Source organism: Streptopelia decaocto, assembly GCF_964273445.1.
Source record: "Streptopelia decaocto genome assembly, chromosome: 1".
In the NCBI taxonomy this organism is placed as follows: Eukaryota; Metazoa; Chordata; class Aves; order Columbiformes; family Columbidae; genus Streptopelia; species Streptopelia decaocto.
In genome coordinates this window covers 72996928-73012837 of record NC_138663.1, presented here as the reverse complement: position 1 = coordinate 73012837, position 15910 = coordinate 72996928, and the positions used below count along the sequence as shown (strand labels likewise).

Genomic DNA, 15910 nt, shown 5'->3' with positions numbered 1-15910 from the left:
ATATGGATAAGGGAAAAGAACTGCAGGAAGAGACAGAGAGAAGCTTCCAGTCCTCACCATAGTCTACATCTACAACTGAAGTGGTTCTGTCAGATATTTTAAATAATTTTTGAAAGCATTTCTTCATAGAAAAGCTAGAAAGATATTTTTAAACCAGACTGTTTCCCAGGAAACCACTTATACATCCTACCATACAGAGCAAAGTATGACCACGTGAAATATCTGGGGGTTTATTTATGTGGGAATAGACTAGACAGTGTAATACCACTGCATTCATCTGCAATACTTCATGGGATGTTTATAGAAGATTTATTTAAATGGCGTGAAATACATAAGTGCAACAAAAAACATATGCAACAAAATTCAGCTTACTTTCAACCTCACTGGTCCATCAAATGCTATTTGTTTTGCTTCTTTAACTGTTTCACAGACCAGGCCATTCCCACTCACAAACTGAATCACTTTTTTCAGTGGAGCAAATGGAGTTTGTACAACATCCACCAACATTTTAGCTCCTTTTATCTCTCTCAACTTTTCGTTGATAGGTCTAACCTGTAAAGCAAACAAATGATGTTTAGAATCCATGTTGTAATAACAATGCATGTACAAATATGGGTAGTCTGGGGACAGGACATACAAATCAATGGAATGGGGGTCTCAGTCGCCACAAGACTAGGAACAAATCTTGTTTTCATATTCTGCATATATTATAGTCCTTAAATCTTTATAACCTATTTCACTGTGTATGAAATACAAGTACACTAGTGCATGTAGCATGGGGAATAAACAAAATGAGTTAAAGATCTGTGTGCAGTTGTAGGGCTGCAATCTTCTTGGGATCATGGAGACACAGCGGGATGGTTCCTACAATTCGAGTGCTGCAGTGGAGGGGTAAGGGCTCTTTAGGAATGACAGGTTGGGAAGATGAGGAGGTGGAGTTGCCCTGTACCTGAGGGAACAGCTGGAATGCATGGAGTCCTGCTTGGGGAAGGATGATGAACCAACTTGGAGTTCATGGGAAAGGACTGAAGAAAGAACACATAAATTTAACATTTTAGTGGGTGTATGCTACAGGCTGACTGGGAAGAACAAGTAGATGAGGCCTTGTACAGACAACTACAAGCAGTATCACATTCGGAAACCCTGGTCCTCACAAGGGACTTGAACCACCCTGATATTTGCTACACGGGCAACACAGCATGGCATAAGAAATCCAAGTGGTTCCTAGAAGGCATTCATGACAACTTCCTCAATCAAGTGACAGAGAAGCCAATGAGGAGAGGGCCTCTGCTGGACCTCATACTCACCAGCAACGAGAGGCTTGCTGCAGATGGGAGGGTCAAATGCAGCCCTGGCTGCAATCAGCATGAGATAGGAGATTTCAGGGTCCTGAGAGGAGGGAGCAGGACAAAAGGCAAGCTCACAACCCTGGACTTCATGAGAACAGACTCTGGCCTCTTCAAACATCTGCTTGGTAGAGTCCCATGGGATAAGGTCCCAGAGTGAAGAGGGGCTTAAGAATGCTGATTAATATTCAACGACCACCTCCTCTAGCCTTAAGAGTTATCATACCAATGAGCAGGAAGGCAGGCAAAAATACCAGGAGGCCTACATGGGTAAACAAGGAGCTCCTGGCAAAATTCAAACACAAAAAAGGAAGTATACAGAAGGCTGAAGTAGGGACAGGTAACCTTGGAGAAATATAGAGGCACTGTTCAAGCATGCAGATATGGGGTTAGGAAAGTGAAAGCCAAACTGGCATTGAATCTGGCAAGTGATGTCAAAGAAATGGCTTCTGTAACTACATAGGCGATAAAAGGAAGACTAGGAGAAATGTGGGCCTGCTGCTGAATGAGGAAGGGAACCTGGTGACACAGGATATAGCAGAGACTGAGGTACTGAATTCTTTCTTCACCTCAGTCTTTACTAGAGAGATTGGCCTCCAGGAGTGCCAGGTTCCAAAGACTGGGGGAAAGTCTGGAACAAAGACAACATACCCTTGATGGAAGGGGATCAGGTCAGGGAATGCCTAAGTGAACTGGACACACATAAACGCATGGGCTCTGATGTGATGCAGCCACCAGTGGTGAGGGAGCTGGCTGATGTAATTGCAAGGCCACTCTCAATAATCTTTGAATAATCACGGCAACTAAAAGAGGTGCCTAAGGACTGGAGAAAAACAAGTGGCACTCCTGTGTTCAAAATGGGGCAAGAAAGGGGACCCAGGGAACTACAGGATAGTCAGCCTCACCTTGATCCCTGAGAAAGTGATGGAAACCATTTCTAGGCACACTAACGACACAAAAGTCTTGAAGGAGCAGTCAGCATATATTCACCAAGTCAGCCATATCTGAGCAAAGTGATAGCCTTCTACAACGAAATGACTGGCCTGGTAGATGAGAGCAGTGTATACTGTCTACCTAGACTTCAGTAAGTTTTTCAACACTGTCTCCCATGAGATCTTCATAGAGAAGCTGATGAAATACAGGTGAAATGAACAGTGAGGTAGACTGTAAACTGGCTGAACAGACAGACCCACAGAGTGGCAACTGCTGGCACGAAGTCCAGTTGGAGGCCAGTAACTAGCCATGTCAGTACTGGGACCAATCCTGTTTAACATCTTCATTAATTATCTGGATGACGCAGCAGAGTGTACCCTCGGCAAGCTTTAGCAATGACACAAAACTGGGAGCAATTGTTTGTACGCCACATAGTCATGCTGCCTTCCAGAGGGACCTCAGCAGGCTGGAGAGAAAGGGGCCAACCTCATGAAGTTCACCTCATAAGTGCTTTGACTTAACACTTAAGCCTATTTTAGTTAAGCTTCAATGAGCCAATATCAAGATTTACAAGTGTATTAACTTGCTGGTGACAGGATAAAGAAAAATGTACTTACATCAAGGTAATCCAAAGCAAGAAAAGTTTCAGGTTCAGCTCGTTCTTGTTTTAGGAATCGAATGCAATCTTTTGCTGTTTTTTCAGTGGCAACAACAATAGCAGTCATGTATTTGCTGAATACCTTCGTAACAGCAAGCTGGTACTTTTTATGAATAGGATGACACAGGTCAAGCAGTCTTCCAAACTGAATATAAAAATAGAGAATATAGCAATATGTTACTTTAGATACAAAATAATATTTCTGCATAGAAGACACTGAAGTAGTAAGAGGAAAATGTGTCACATATCTACCAGCTACACTCTCTTACAATGGCTATACATCAGAAAAAACAGAAATTGTAGCAGTCATCAATCCAAACAGCAAAGTACACCTCCAAAATCTGAAGCTATTTTTTCCCTGAGGTTGCAGTTACATATTTATGTTTACTCACAATGTATAGCATCAACTTCTAGAAGTATGACAGTTTGACAACAGCAAAATTAGCTAATTAGCTAATAAAAAGAAAGTATTTAACACACAGTAAGGTCTTTGAATGACAGTAAGGTCCTGAATAAATAGAACTGTTAACTGGAAAATGGTAGGAAGAAAAGCAGTATTCCAGCTTTAACCCAAAAAAGAAGTATCTGCTTGCTTCAGTAGCATGAAAAGAATAAAAACCACTTTTCTTGTACTACACAGTCCAAATAATCAAGTCTGTTTTGCCATATATTGAAATAATACCTCCACAGATAAAACTAACTATTCTTTGCTGTACACACTCCCTCAAGGCCTTTTGTTCCATTTTTGTAATTGTAGGTACAGATGACCTTTCCTTAAATTATTAAAGCTAGTGATGTACATTCTGAACATTATAACCTGTAAATTTATGCAAGAACAATTTTCCTGCTTGTTGACATACAGCTACTGGTCTCCTATTGCATATCTACAGGTTTAACTTTATCAAATTTAAACAAATGAGAACAGGAAGACAACTGGTAAGAGCTGTATGTGACAGGTCACCCACAGTATTATCTCATGAATTATGTATTTGAGATAGTTGCCAGCAGATCAAATCATGGCCCACTATGATCTACTTTCCTACCCTTCTCTTGACAAATGCTCTCCCTTTTCTGAAAAACAGTAGAAGTAAGGAAAACACCCAAGATCACAAAGGTCTTTATTTAGTTTTCTGGTTTTCTCACACAAGTCATCTACTTGGATGTTTCTGTCTACAGCTCAGACACACAATGTTTCAGACATGCAAAACCATACAGAGGATCTATATACCATATACAGACACAGGCACTTAAGTCCAGATGGAATGCCAGATTTCTGTGAAAACAAATATTGACAGCCCAACTGAATCGGTAAAAATAGCAATCTTGCCAATTAGAACTGCCAAAGTAAGAATGCCGTTTTGAAAATTAAACTGTAAAAACTGTAATCAGCTGCAAAATTAACTTCAATCAGACATATCCACGAAAATGCACACGTCACTCATACAGTGGCCATCATATTGCTGCATGGCTATTCCAGTACCTGGAATGCTCACCAACCATTACAAGAAGAACAGAAGAACAAAAGCTTTAAAATGGATGTAAGAATTAAACATTTAGAAGCAGTATGCCATTTTATGCCCATGAAATCCAGAAGACCAATACCAAGATTTCCTTCAGTTCTGACTGAGTACTTAGTGGACTACCAGAAGATGAAATGTGTCACAACCCTTCCATCCCAAGACTTTAGCTTGGATTGTGTTCAGTAATCTGGAACTGGTACACTAGAGTATAAGGAGCAGCTCAGAAGCAACTTCGTTACCTCATATGCTGATGTCAGAAAAAATATTGCAGGAACAAGGGTAGTTGAAGCAGACAGCATTAAGACTTTCTGTAATGGGATAATTTATTTAACTGATTTGACTTATCTAGTTTTCATTTGTTAGAAGACATCACACTTGTATGTTTGCAGCTCCTGAAGGCAAACAACAGAACATCCTGAACACCAGCGCGCCCCTAAGCCAACAAGCTATCACCAGTCTGATCCACTTCTTTTCAACTAGGGATTCTTTTACAAAGAGTGAGCAAAGAAAGATATACCAATCATATTTTTGATTTTTTTTTAACACCTTGTTAACGTGGATGAAAAAATTCTGAAGAAAAAGCTCAAAAGCAAATTTCTTAGTTTTTAATAATTAATTTTAATGTTTCTCCAGAAAACAACAGGATCAGACACTTGCCAGATTCTGAGGATGTTCTGCAAAAGATGAAGAAACCAAGAACAACAGAAAACATTTTATTTTTATGTTCATATGGCAGCACTCAGAATCAGAAATATGCCACCTCCTAAACATTAAAAAAAAAGATTCCCAGCATGTACATCTCAACTGATTACATACATTCAAAACAGACTGATCATACTGAGACATACTCAGAGATCAACTATTCAATTGATAAGATTTGTTAAAAAGTTTTATTTGGAATGGTTTCCAACGTTCAAGTAAATATTTTTAAGTGTCAATAAAAAGGTGAAAATATGCCTCATAAAACAATCAGTGTCTGCTGACAATTCCAGATCAATACATAGAACACTTAATGACATTACTGAAGAGTAATTTAAGTAAAATATGGTAACTGATTAGCAAAGACAGACCATCTCCTAACAGAAAAAAATCTCATGCACATATAAAAACTGTCCTTTGGAAGAAGCATTCTTTCTGGAATAAATGGTCTCACAGCTAAACTTCCCATTCAGTTGTTCAAAATAAGTCCTTTCTGAGGACAGGAGAAAACAAAAAGTAAATAAATCAAACACCGCAAAAATCACACAAGAGATAAAAAAATATTCCTTGATCTAAGTAGCAATCTATTTCTGGAAACTGTGAAAAATAATGACAGTATATGCTACTATTCTTACGGTAATACTACTGCACCAAGTACACTCAAAAAAGCATAAAGTTTAAAATAATATTCAAGACAGTTCAAATTACTCTAGCTGCTTACTCAGTCTCAGGCATAGCTCTTAACCCTTAATCCTAAAATAAGGCATTTAAATGAGGCCATTCAGTTACCACAGAATCCGGATATAGTCTTTTCAGACTTTCCAGGATCTCTGCTTTCATTTGCTGACGCCTTCCTTCATGGTAATCAATTTTGGCATTCTGCAGTTCACCAACTATTTTATTCAATTCTTCATTCACTTCAGCCATTCGTTTTGTTGCATTTTCAACTTCCTTAGTTAGCACTTCCTCTTGCTGTTTTTTCTCTGCTAATGACTCACTTTAAGTGCAAGCAAAAATAGGAAAGCAATTTACTATTTCGTTTATACAAGATTTAGCTTATAAAATTAAAGTCATTCTATGGTTGCAGACTCTGAAAATCATTAAAGATTAAGTATCTATAAGAAGCTACTTCTTATACAACCTGTATTCTATACCATAAGCTATTTTTAAGGTTTCTAAATTGAGTTCAAGAGAGTTTTTGCCTGTGTAACATGCAACCATACTGTTTTATTGTCCATCAAGGAAAGGGCTGATATTTTAAAACTAAGAAAGACTGAGAATTCTCATGCAAAATTATGACTCACTTTACCCACCAAAGTCACTAAGGCTCTACCACAGCTACTTAATTAAAATAATTTAGCATCACACCAATCACAACGGGAGAACTTTGTTCAATACACAGCACTAAGCCAAAGCACACATTACAGATGCATAAGAAAGGATATGTTGGAAAAAAAAAAAAATCTCTGGAGATCACCTGCTCTGAGCTCCTGCAAAAAACACAGGCTGATGTCAAAGTTCGTTCAGGTTGCTCAGTGAAGGGCTTTCACACTTTATTTCATAAAGAGTAAAAATAAGGTAGAAGACAAGGCCCAGGAAGCAGGAACTGAACTGTGGTCCTTATACCCAATGTAAATTTTAACTTGCACAACTACAGAACTGCCCTGTTGTCTCGCCCAGAATTTGTACACTAATAGACCCATACCCTACCTGTACTAACATAATTTGCAAACCTATGAGAAGTTAGAAGCAATTATAAAACTGGTTTCAAACAAAATACAGATGAGTCATCATACTTCCTACTTTATTTTGACAGCTAAAGTAACTGAAATATTAATTAGAATTAGTAAGATTCCTAATTCTTATAAAGATTTAATGAAGAATTAGAAATAATTAGAAACCTGTTATGTTAACTTGAAAACATAATACATAAGAAATCCAAGTAGCTTTTAATATTTTAAACATACGTGCACATCTTGGCATATTCTTCCAACTTCTCTATTCGTTTTTTATGCTCTTCTATCTGTTCCATAGTCCGTTTTATGTTTTCCTATGCAATCACAAATACAATGCTTTAAAAATGAAACAGAGAAAAATGACAGTTTTATAGCAACATATGAAGTTCCTAATTCAGAACAAGTACTGAGACAGATCTTTCCTGCCTTGTTGGTATTAACCGCTGAAGTAGTTGGATCTCTTTTTCAATAGTAAATGCCAAATTGCACTATGAATAATAATGGAAATTACTTTATCAAGGCCATTAGTGGATTTTTAATGTTCAGTTACAGTTCAGAAAAAGCCTCTGGAGCTTAAAGAATCATGACACCATGAAATAAAACAACTTTAAACATAGTATTAATAAGTTATAGGTGTTAAAAAAGGTGCTTTTCTTGGCCCAAGACTGATATCAGCTTTCCCAACCTGACAAAAAAGCATTGTACTAAAAACCAAACCAACAGTGAAACAAGTACTTTCAATTACTCAGACTGAATAAAAAATAAATGAACTAAGGGAAATGAAAGAAAAAAAAATTAGTGTTACCTACACATTTTATTAAGCCTTAATTTAACTTCTGAAATACTGTCACCTTTTGAATAGTTCTAGGGACGAAGAGTACACAATCTCTCTGCGCACCTGCTTCAACGTTTGACTGCCCGTGAGATGAAATAGTTTATCTAACAGCTATTCAGAATTTTATGCACTTTAGGCTGAGCCTGTTGTCTCCCATCCTATCACTGTGCACCTCTAGAAAGCATGTGGCTTTTTCTTCTTCACACGCTCCCATGAGGTAACTACAGACAGCAATAAGGTCTCCCCTTAACCTCTCCTTCTCCAGGCTGAACAGATCCAGTTGTCTCAGCCTCTCCTCATAAGCCAGGTGCTCCAGCTCCAGCCAGCTTGGTGGCTCTGTGCCAGTACCTTTCTTATACTGGGAAGCCCAGAACTCGTCAGAGCATGCTGGATGTAGTGAATTGTGAGGCGTGATCATCAAATTTCAGTAGTACAGATAAGTAATGCCAACTCTGAATGGTCAGACATTTTATGAAATCTCAACTATCCCTTATTTTTTTCTCAACAGTACAATAGGACTTTCAGAGTTTATTTTGCTTCTAGATATTAACTAGGTTTTCCTGGTACCTGGTACTTCAAAAGAAGCAGTAGTATTGTTTCAAGAGCAAATGGATGTACAAGTATTAACTTAGATATCATGGCAAGGATGACCTCACATCCTCATAGCTAAACAGTACAATACAGGCTTTTCCATGCAAGCAAGTTTATATGTGCAAGAATGAGGTGTTAGGAACTCTAGAAGTGGTAAAGTCTCATCTGATGGATTTTTATGTTTTCCAAACACAGTCCCCTCCAAACCTTGACTCCGTAACTAAATGGTGAGGAAATGCATGCATGTTGCCTTATATAACTTCTTAGTAGGTCGCAAACCTGCAAGTTAGCATGGTTTCAAAAAAAAAAAAAAAAGTAAAAAAGCCAAAACACATAAAAGTGCAAGGTTTCTGGCAAAAGACTTTGTCAGCTGAGCTTCTGTCCCTTCTACTTCTATCAGAACCATCATGTGCATCATGTGAAGTTGAACAATCAGCTGGGAACTATTTTTTCTAAAAGAGAACATCAGGCATGGTGACTAAGTCATAGTGAAAAATATCAGCATATTATTACTACATATTGGGATCTGCAATGATAAAAGAAATCAGAAACAATATGACGGCAGTGAACTGTATTCACACTAAACATCCTGCCTCTGAAGGGCAAAAGAAAAGTGGACACCAAGGAGGTTTTTCCAACTACAACACACTAATACACATCATTGACCTTAAAAACCTCTCAGCAACAAGGCAGCTGCGATCAAAATGAACCTTTAAAGGGTCTGAGTAACATACAGATATACAAGAGCAGCAGGACATCTCAGAAAGAAAAACTACACTTACAGAAACAGGAACTGATTATAGTTAAGCATATGTTCTCAGTAACTGTCAAATATTAGAGCCAAAGCTTTCAAAACCAAGTCCTCAGGATGGACCCACACAACCATTCCCTGAATACATTTAGAAGCCATTTTGATAAACCTGTTGCAATACGAAAACTGAATGGACACTTGCAGTGTATCTCCTTTGCTGAGGATTTGTTTACGTCAAAGCATTTAACACATTTATACAGACATTTATAAAAGGAGGAAACATTTTCCTCCTGAAAACGTAACGGTAGCTTAATACACATACCTGAACTTCTTGTTTCTTCCGCTGATTAAGTTTCAGCCTTTCGTGATCTGCTTTATCCTCCCAACGATGTTTTTCTAGCTGCTGGGTTAGTGTAGCTACTTTCTTTCTTGCTATTTCCTTTAGTTCCTTATAGCGCTCCAACTAGACAAATAACATAAAAAAATTCACTCACTGAAAGTGTTCAGACTCATGTTGTTATAGCCTCGATTAGTATTTGCTACTTTATCATAATGAAGTTTATGAAAACCACCCAATTCTCCAGAAGACCCTTCTAGCTACTGATTGCGTTATCAAAACTTATATTTTATTAGAGAAAGATTCAACTCAAAGCTTACACTTTAACGTTCTTTCCTACAGTCTTGTTTTAGACTTCAAATGCCTGTTATATTTTAGGGAAGTTTATAAAGTTCAAAGTACGTCTCAGTTAATCTTATGGTCAACACGAAGTTTCTGCACAGCCAAAATTAGTGCAAGTTTTGGTATTTATAATTACAGTACTCTTTATATTATATGCATATTTTTAAGGTGAACTTATAAAACAACATATTAAACAATCCTGCAAAATTATGACTCTAAAGTGCAGAGTAAGAAGATTCACAGACAAAAAGAACAACCCTGCAGGTTCTCCATTAGTTGATCAGAAGCTACTTTAAGGAACAGATAGAGGAAAAAAGAAGCTAGCACTTAGTTTTATGTGTTTCTGGCTACATGGTTGCAAAGATACCTTCTTCGAATGTGAATTTACAGTAAAGCGATGCAGTCCTTTCCTTCTAAAACTAGTGAGCTACCTCTGTTTGGATTCTGACCCACAGTCTTGTCTTCATTTTTGTTGTCTTGCTTTTTTAGTTGAAGACATATTTATGCACCTCCAAGAAAGAAGACAGCCCACTCCCTCAAGAGGATGTATCATTATTTCTCTTTACCACATGAAACAGTCTCTAAATAAGAGTTATAATTTTGGTGTTAAGCTCAAACAAGAACAAAATTATCATTAGAAATTACAGGTTATTGGTGAAACAATGGTTTCATCAGTAGGGATTTTTGGACTTCACTAGTAAATAGTACTTTCTGGCCTCCCAATTCACCTGATTGTCTCCCAGCTCAACACGTGCTGCTCTCTTCAGTATCTCCTCTTCAGTTTTCTTTTCAAATGCTCTCCACGCCTTCTCAATATCATCCAATTCTGTCTCTAGTTCTTTTATGTTCTGTTTTTCTTTATCACATGATTTCTCCTTGTCCCTTAGAGATTTTTTAGACATTTCTACTTTCTTGATTTGGTAAGAAGTGTTTTCCTTTGCTTTTATATAGAGGGGTCTCTGCTGAATCAGTGATGCTTCTAGAGTCCTAAAAAAAACCAAAATGAACATACCAACTCTAAACAAAGAAAAAAAACCCAACCAACCAACAACCACAAAATGCATCCAAAACAAGAAAACCACACCACAAGGAAAAAAAACAACACCCTCCCAACTACACATGCAAACAAATAACCATTTGTCAACTGCAAGGTTACATATCCAGAGGTAATTTTTTTTTTTTAATATCCACTGAAAATTGAAATTCAACAAGTGAAGCATAACCTTCTAAAAAATTTAACAGCAAACGAGTATTTATATAATCAAATGGCCGACAACCTGAGCATGGTGCTGTAGGTGAAATAAATGTCTAGATACGACTTCAGCAAACTGCTACAAGCTGACTTCCATTGTGTTGGGCTATCACCCAACTGCTTTAACAGGTCATGCATGCCTGCCAAGCAATTCCCAGTGCAGACTATGCTTTAACTCAACTATCAGAGAATCTGACTGGAAAACCTACTTCATTTCTTTTTCCATGTTCTGTTGGTCTCTGTTTAGTACACCAAGTACTTTTTTCTTGGCTCTAAATGCATCTTCTGCTGCAGAAAGAGACTCTTTCTTGATACTAGCCTCCATATTCTTTTCATCCAATTTTTTTTTCTGAAAGTCAATGTGTTTTTCATTGTGATAAAGCCGGAAAAGCTGCCGCTGTATCCTTTCTTCATCCAGTTCCTTGAGAAGCATCTGGTAATGCTCTGCCTATGAACATTAAAAATCCTTTTTAGAAACATTAAATAAAATTTTAATCACTAGCAGTCTAATTTCAAGTCCAAAGTGATATAAGATTATACATCAGCAGCTATAATGCCAGTAATGCACGCTAATCATAAAACTCAAACATATAAGTCAACACTTAAGTTAATTATACTGGCAAACTTACAGTTCAATTTCTTTATTATAATGATTCCTCTACCCTTTTACATCACAATAAATTAGTATATAGTATACCATACTGAAAAAACTCTAGATGAAAAAGAACAGAAGTTTGTGGCTTTTTTTTCAGAAAACCTGTATTTAAGCTCAAAAAAAAGATGAAAAATCCGACATCTCAACATGCAAAAAAGTTAAACACACTGGTACCTCCTCTTTCTCCATCTTTGCTTGCTTGCGTTCTGCTGCAACACTTTTTTTCTTATTATAATTAAACTGTGCATCCTGTTCTGCTTCCTGCATTTTTTTCTTTTTTTGTTCATAGTCTTCAGCATATTCCCATGAATTACTGATTTGCTCAAAAAGTTGAGTTCTCTCCTTTGGCTTCTTCATTGCAATTGATTCTACTGTTCCCTAAAACAAAACAAAACAAAAAGCAGCACTGCAGATCATTATGTCATGTATTGAATTTCTTTAAGAGCATATACTACAGATTAATCACCAGATATATTTATGGTTAACAGAACTGCATGAAAATACTTTCAGATTCAAATCAAGAAAAAGTTTAGTAGCAAGAGGAGTATCACCTAGCCACCTCAATCAAATGACATCGCTAAAAGTTTTAGAATGTCAGACATGATCTATAAAAAACGCCTTCAAACTAAATCAACCTGCACAAATCAGTGAGCAGTATCAGAATGAAGAAATTAAATCTTAGCTTCTTTAGAGGAACTGAAACTCATTTTCAAAGAAAAAGAAATGAACCCCAGCCATAACAGTATTTCAAAAGCAAAACAGTTGAAGTCAATACACTAGACGATTACACAGCTCCCAGAGTTAACGGGCACAGAGGTTTTGTCCATGTGTTAACTGCTCAAATCTTCACTGATTTGAAGGAATTACTATTTTCAGCAGAGTCTTGTGGGTTTTATTCTAGTTGTATAGCAGGCAAATCATAGACATTATTATCACAATAAGAAGCTACATTTAGGGTTTCTACAAAAGGGAAAAATCAGTTCTTGGGAATTTTCCTCAGCAATTGTAAGGACTGCAATACATTAATCGTAATCATATGGCATTTCTAACCTATACCATTTAATACCTGTGAACTAATAATCCAGTTAGATTTTTAATCCTTCAATCTTAACAAAAAATCCTGTAAATTTTCATGCATCTTGACAAATAGGAGTATTTCAAGATGAAATTATCTTTCCCTATTTATAACACTTCTAGAATTTAATACACTAAACATTTGTAAATAAGAGACACACATTTTCTTATACACTCTGAATATCGCAAGTACTCAATTCCTTCCACATTGGCTGCTTTCTTAATAGTGCACTCATGTACACACAAACCCCATAATTTCCATTTTGCAGTCTCATAATTCTTGGCTGAGGTCAGGTAAAAGTGTATTGGCTTGAAATTAGCTAATGGTGCCCTCTTTTCTATCTAATAGATAACTGTGTATTGCTGTGAAATAATCTCAGAAACTTTTAGGTTCTTTACAAAAGTACCTTAAATGCTCACCTGAAAAATAAGAAAATTCCTTGCTTTGACAAGTATGCCTACTTTTTCAAGCTCAGATATGTAAGCAGATCGGCTGACAGATTTATCATTGAAAAAATATTCAGAACAACTACCTAAAGGAGGAAATAAAAAAAATATTACTATAAAATAGCTAAAACAAAAAATTAATAGAAAAAACCCCCAAAGTTCTGGAACAATTTAACTAAGCAATTTCCTCAAAGAAGAAAGCAGATCTCAGTTACTCCCTCAGTAATTTAAATAATTTCTCTTTTCCATATGAAAATTCTGTTTGCATACTTCCAAAAGGTATTGACAAATGCTTATGTGCTCATGCCTGCAGCAAGGTGTCAGACTCCATTTTATAGAGCCTATACCATCTACATATTCCAAGTGAATATCTATGGATCAAAGCACAGTGCAAAGAAAATATATTAATGACTTGTTTAACTTTTTAACTTTGCCTCAGTATGTTTTTCCAGTTGTAACACTTGGCTATCAAAATGCTACAGAAGGACTATAAGAAGTATTGCAAGACTCATGAGCTTAGTCCACTCGAATATGAAAGAATATTAGGTATTTGAAATTTAAAATTGAATATTCTTGGTCTCCATTTTTATACATTGGGCAACAGAAAGTATGTGCAACCGAATCTACTGCCTACCTCGGATAACTCTTGAAAATGTTTTTTCTTCTCCATCTTCTTCACAGTATACTATCTTCACACTAGCTGTAGAAGAAACTGGTTTTCCAACATGTGCTCCATGAATAAGTTCTCGAACACTTTTAACTCGCAAATTAGATATCTTTTCACACATCACAAAACTAACAGCATCCATTATGTTAGATTTTCCTTAAAAAAAAAAAAAATCCTTTGACATGGCAGAAAGTAGAGGAGGCATTTGATAAACAATCAAATAAAAAGCATACACATAAGTGGAAAAGTCTTTCTTAATTTTATTTCTAATTCTATATTTCATTTTTTCATCCAGGAAAAAATATTGCATATAGTAAAGAAATAAATTTCTGAGATGTAACACACTGGTAGCAGATAAGAAGTCTGTCTGTAACAAAAATCATCACAAAAATGATTTGTTATTTGTTCAGCCTTGTTGAACAGATTTTTCTTACACAGGAATCTCTAGAGGTCATTACTTAAACTGAGCAAGCAACATCATAATTATTACTTGGTAGTTTCCTTTATATAATGTAGTTACTGCAGTTTGCTGCAAAAGCACTCTGTACCACAACTAGGACTTCTCTACTAGGACTCCAGTGTTCTAAAGAAAGCAAGTACTTTCCCAGACCCATTCACCACAAAGTTGTCTGATCATACATCTTAGACAAATATTCCCTTAATTGAACCCTATTTTTTTCTCCTTCAGTCTTAAGCATTTCTGTTGACAACAACTATTATCTGCCTTCAACCTTGCCACCTTGGCAGTATTTTGACTTATTCTCCAAAATACCATAAAAGGAAGAATACTCGTGAGAAAACAGAGATTACACAATATTCACAATTTTTCTCCCCCAGTTATTTTAGAAAATATATTCAGATTTAGCTGGAGAAGTAACTGGAAAAATTATCCATAATTTTGAGACTTACCCATAGGGAACAGTGGGGATAGTATGACAAAGAATGTGATAGTAATGCTAAATATAGTTACTTACACTCATTGATTTCAATTAGATACATGAAGAAACAGGATCTAAAAATCTAAATCATAAACTAAATCATTAACAGACCGGGGAAACTAAGACCAAATGCAAAGCCCTTCTTTGTTAGGACAACTCTCACCTCCTATTGTATTCTCTGGCAAATAGAAGGTAAAATCCCATTTTCTAAACGAAGCTTTCAGAAGAAGGGAATCGTATTTTTAAAAGTTCCAGCACCCACAAGCTAACAATGTGGAGTCACATCTACAAACCGAGGCTCTTGTGGGCTAAACTACAAAGCAGCTACTGTCCTGCAAAGCTATTCTCTTTCCCAGAGGCATTTATTTGTATGGCAAGGACTGCAGACTCAAATCAAGACGCAGCTTTCCACTGCTACAGTTTACAATCCAGAGTATTAAACGATCTTTACATGACCTTGGTAAGCTGAACTACAAACTAGAATGGCAAAGGCAAGGTGTGCGGTTTGCAAACCACTCATTCTAAAAGGGCCAGAAAAAGAAGACACTAGTAATGGAAATGCCTTCAACCACCCCACCCCTGTCCTTCCATGCTAGAAAAAAGAAGTCTGCTTTCAGTTAAAGAAATAATGGCAGATCAGGAGCCTCCATAATTTGTGTTGCTACCCACTCAGGTGAAGATGCTTTAAGCAGGCCCATGAGAGTCCTTACTTCCCCCCCACATAGCCCTACAACTCTGCTGAATAGAAAAGCTATCACCAAGCTCACCCAGTGCAGCCATGTTGGCCTTATTCCTGGGCTTGCACCTGCACTGCTATGATTTCCTCCCCATCAAGCCCGTAGCACACACAAAAAAAGACCTGTCAAAGACCCCAAAACAAACTTCAATCTTGATAGCTACAGTGGAGAACCAGGGTGACCAGCTGCCCACTGACCTCCCCCCAGCCTGCTACCTGATCCATTGGGCCCAATGATGCAGTTGAACCTCATGAAGGGGCCAATAACCTGCTCCCCCCTCCATGACTTGAAGTCCTTCACCACCAGCAGCTTCAGGTAACCCATCCCTGCAGCACTGAGAGAGGCACAACTGAGGCAGGTAGCTCGGTAACTTCTCACTCCCCCGAAAATTT

At 37.1% G+C, this 15910-nt stretch overlaps 1 protein-coding gene across 1 annotated transcript in view; it reads right to left on the bottom strand.

Moving 5' to 3' along the window:
- The window catches only part of SMC1B (structural maintenance of chromosomes 1B), a gene marked incomplete at its 5' end in the record, with an annotated part of 36812 nt that extends 20970 nt beyond the window's left edge, over positions 1-15842 (bottom strand). Inside the window, 11 exons of the mRNA XM_082076254.1 lie at positions 373-552; positions 2897-3082; positions 5946-6153; positions 7124-7206; positions 9392-9532; positions 10477-10735; positions 11210-11448; positions 11830-12033; positions 13150-13262; positions 13811-13999; positions 15734-15842. Of these exons, the coding sequence (XP_081932380.1) occupies positions 373-552; positions 2897-3082; positions 5946-6153; positions 7124-7206; positions 9392-9532; positions 10477-10735; positions 11210-11448; positions 11830-12033; positions 13150-13262; positions 13811-13999; positions 15734-15842 (1911 nt within the window). The remainder of the gene's footprint in view (positions 1-372; positions 553-2896; positions 3083-5945; positions 6154-7123; positions 7207-9391; positions 9533-10476; positions 10736-11209; positions 11449-11829; positions 12034-13149; positions 13263-13810; positions 14000-15733) is intronic.
- Positions 15843-15910: the final 68 nt, after the last annotated feature.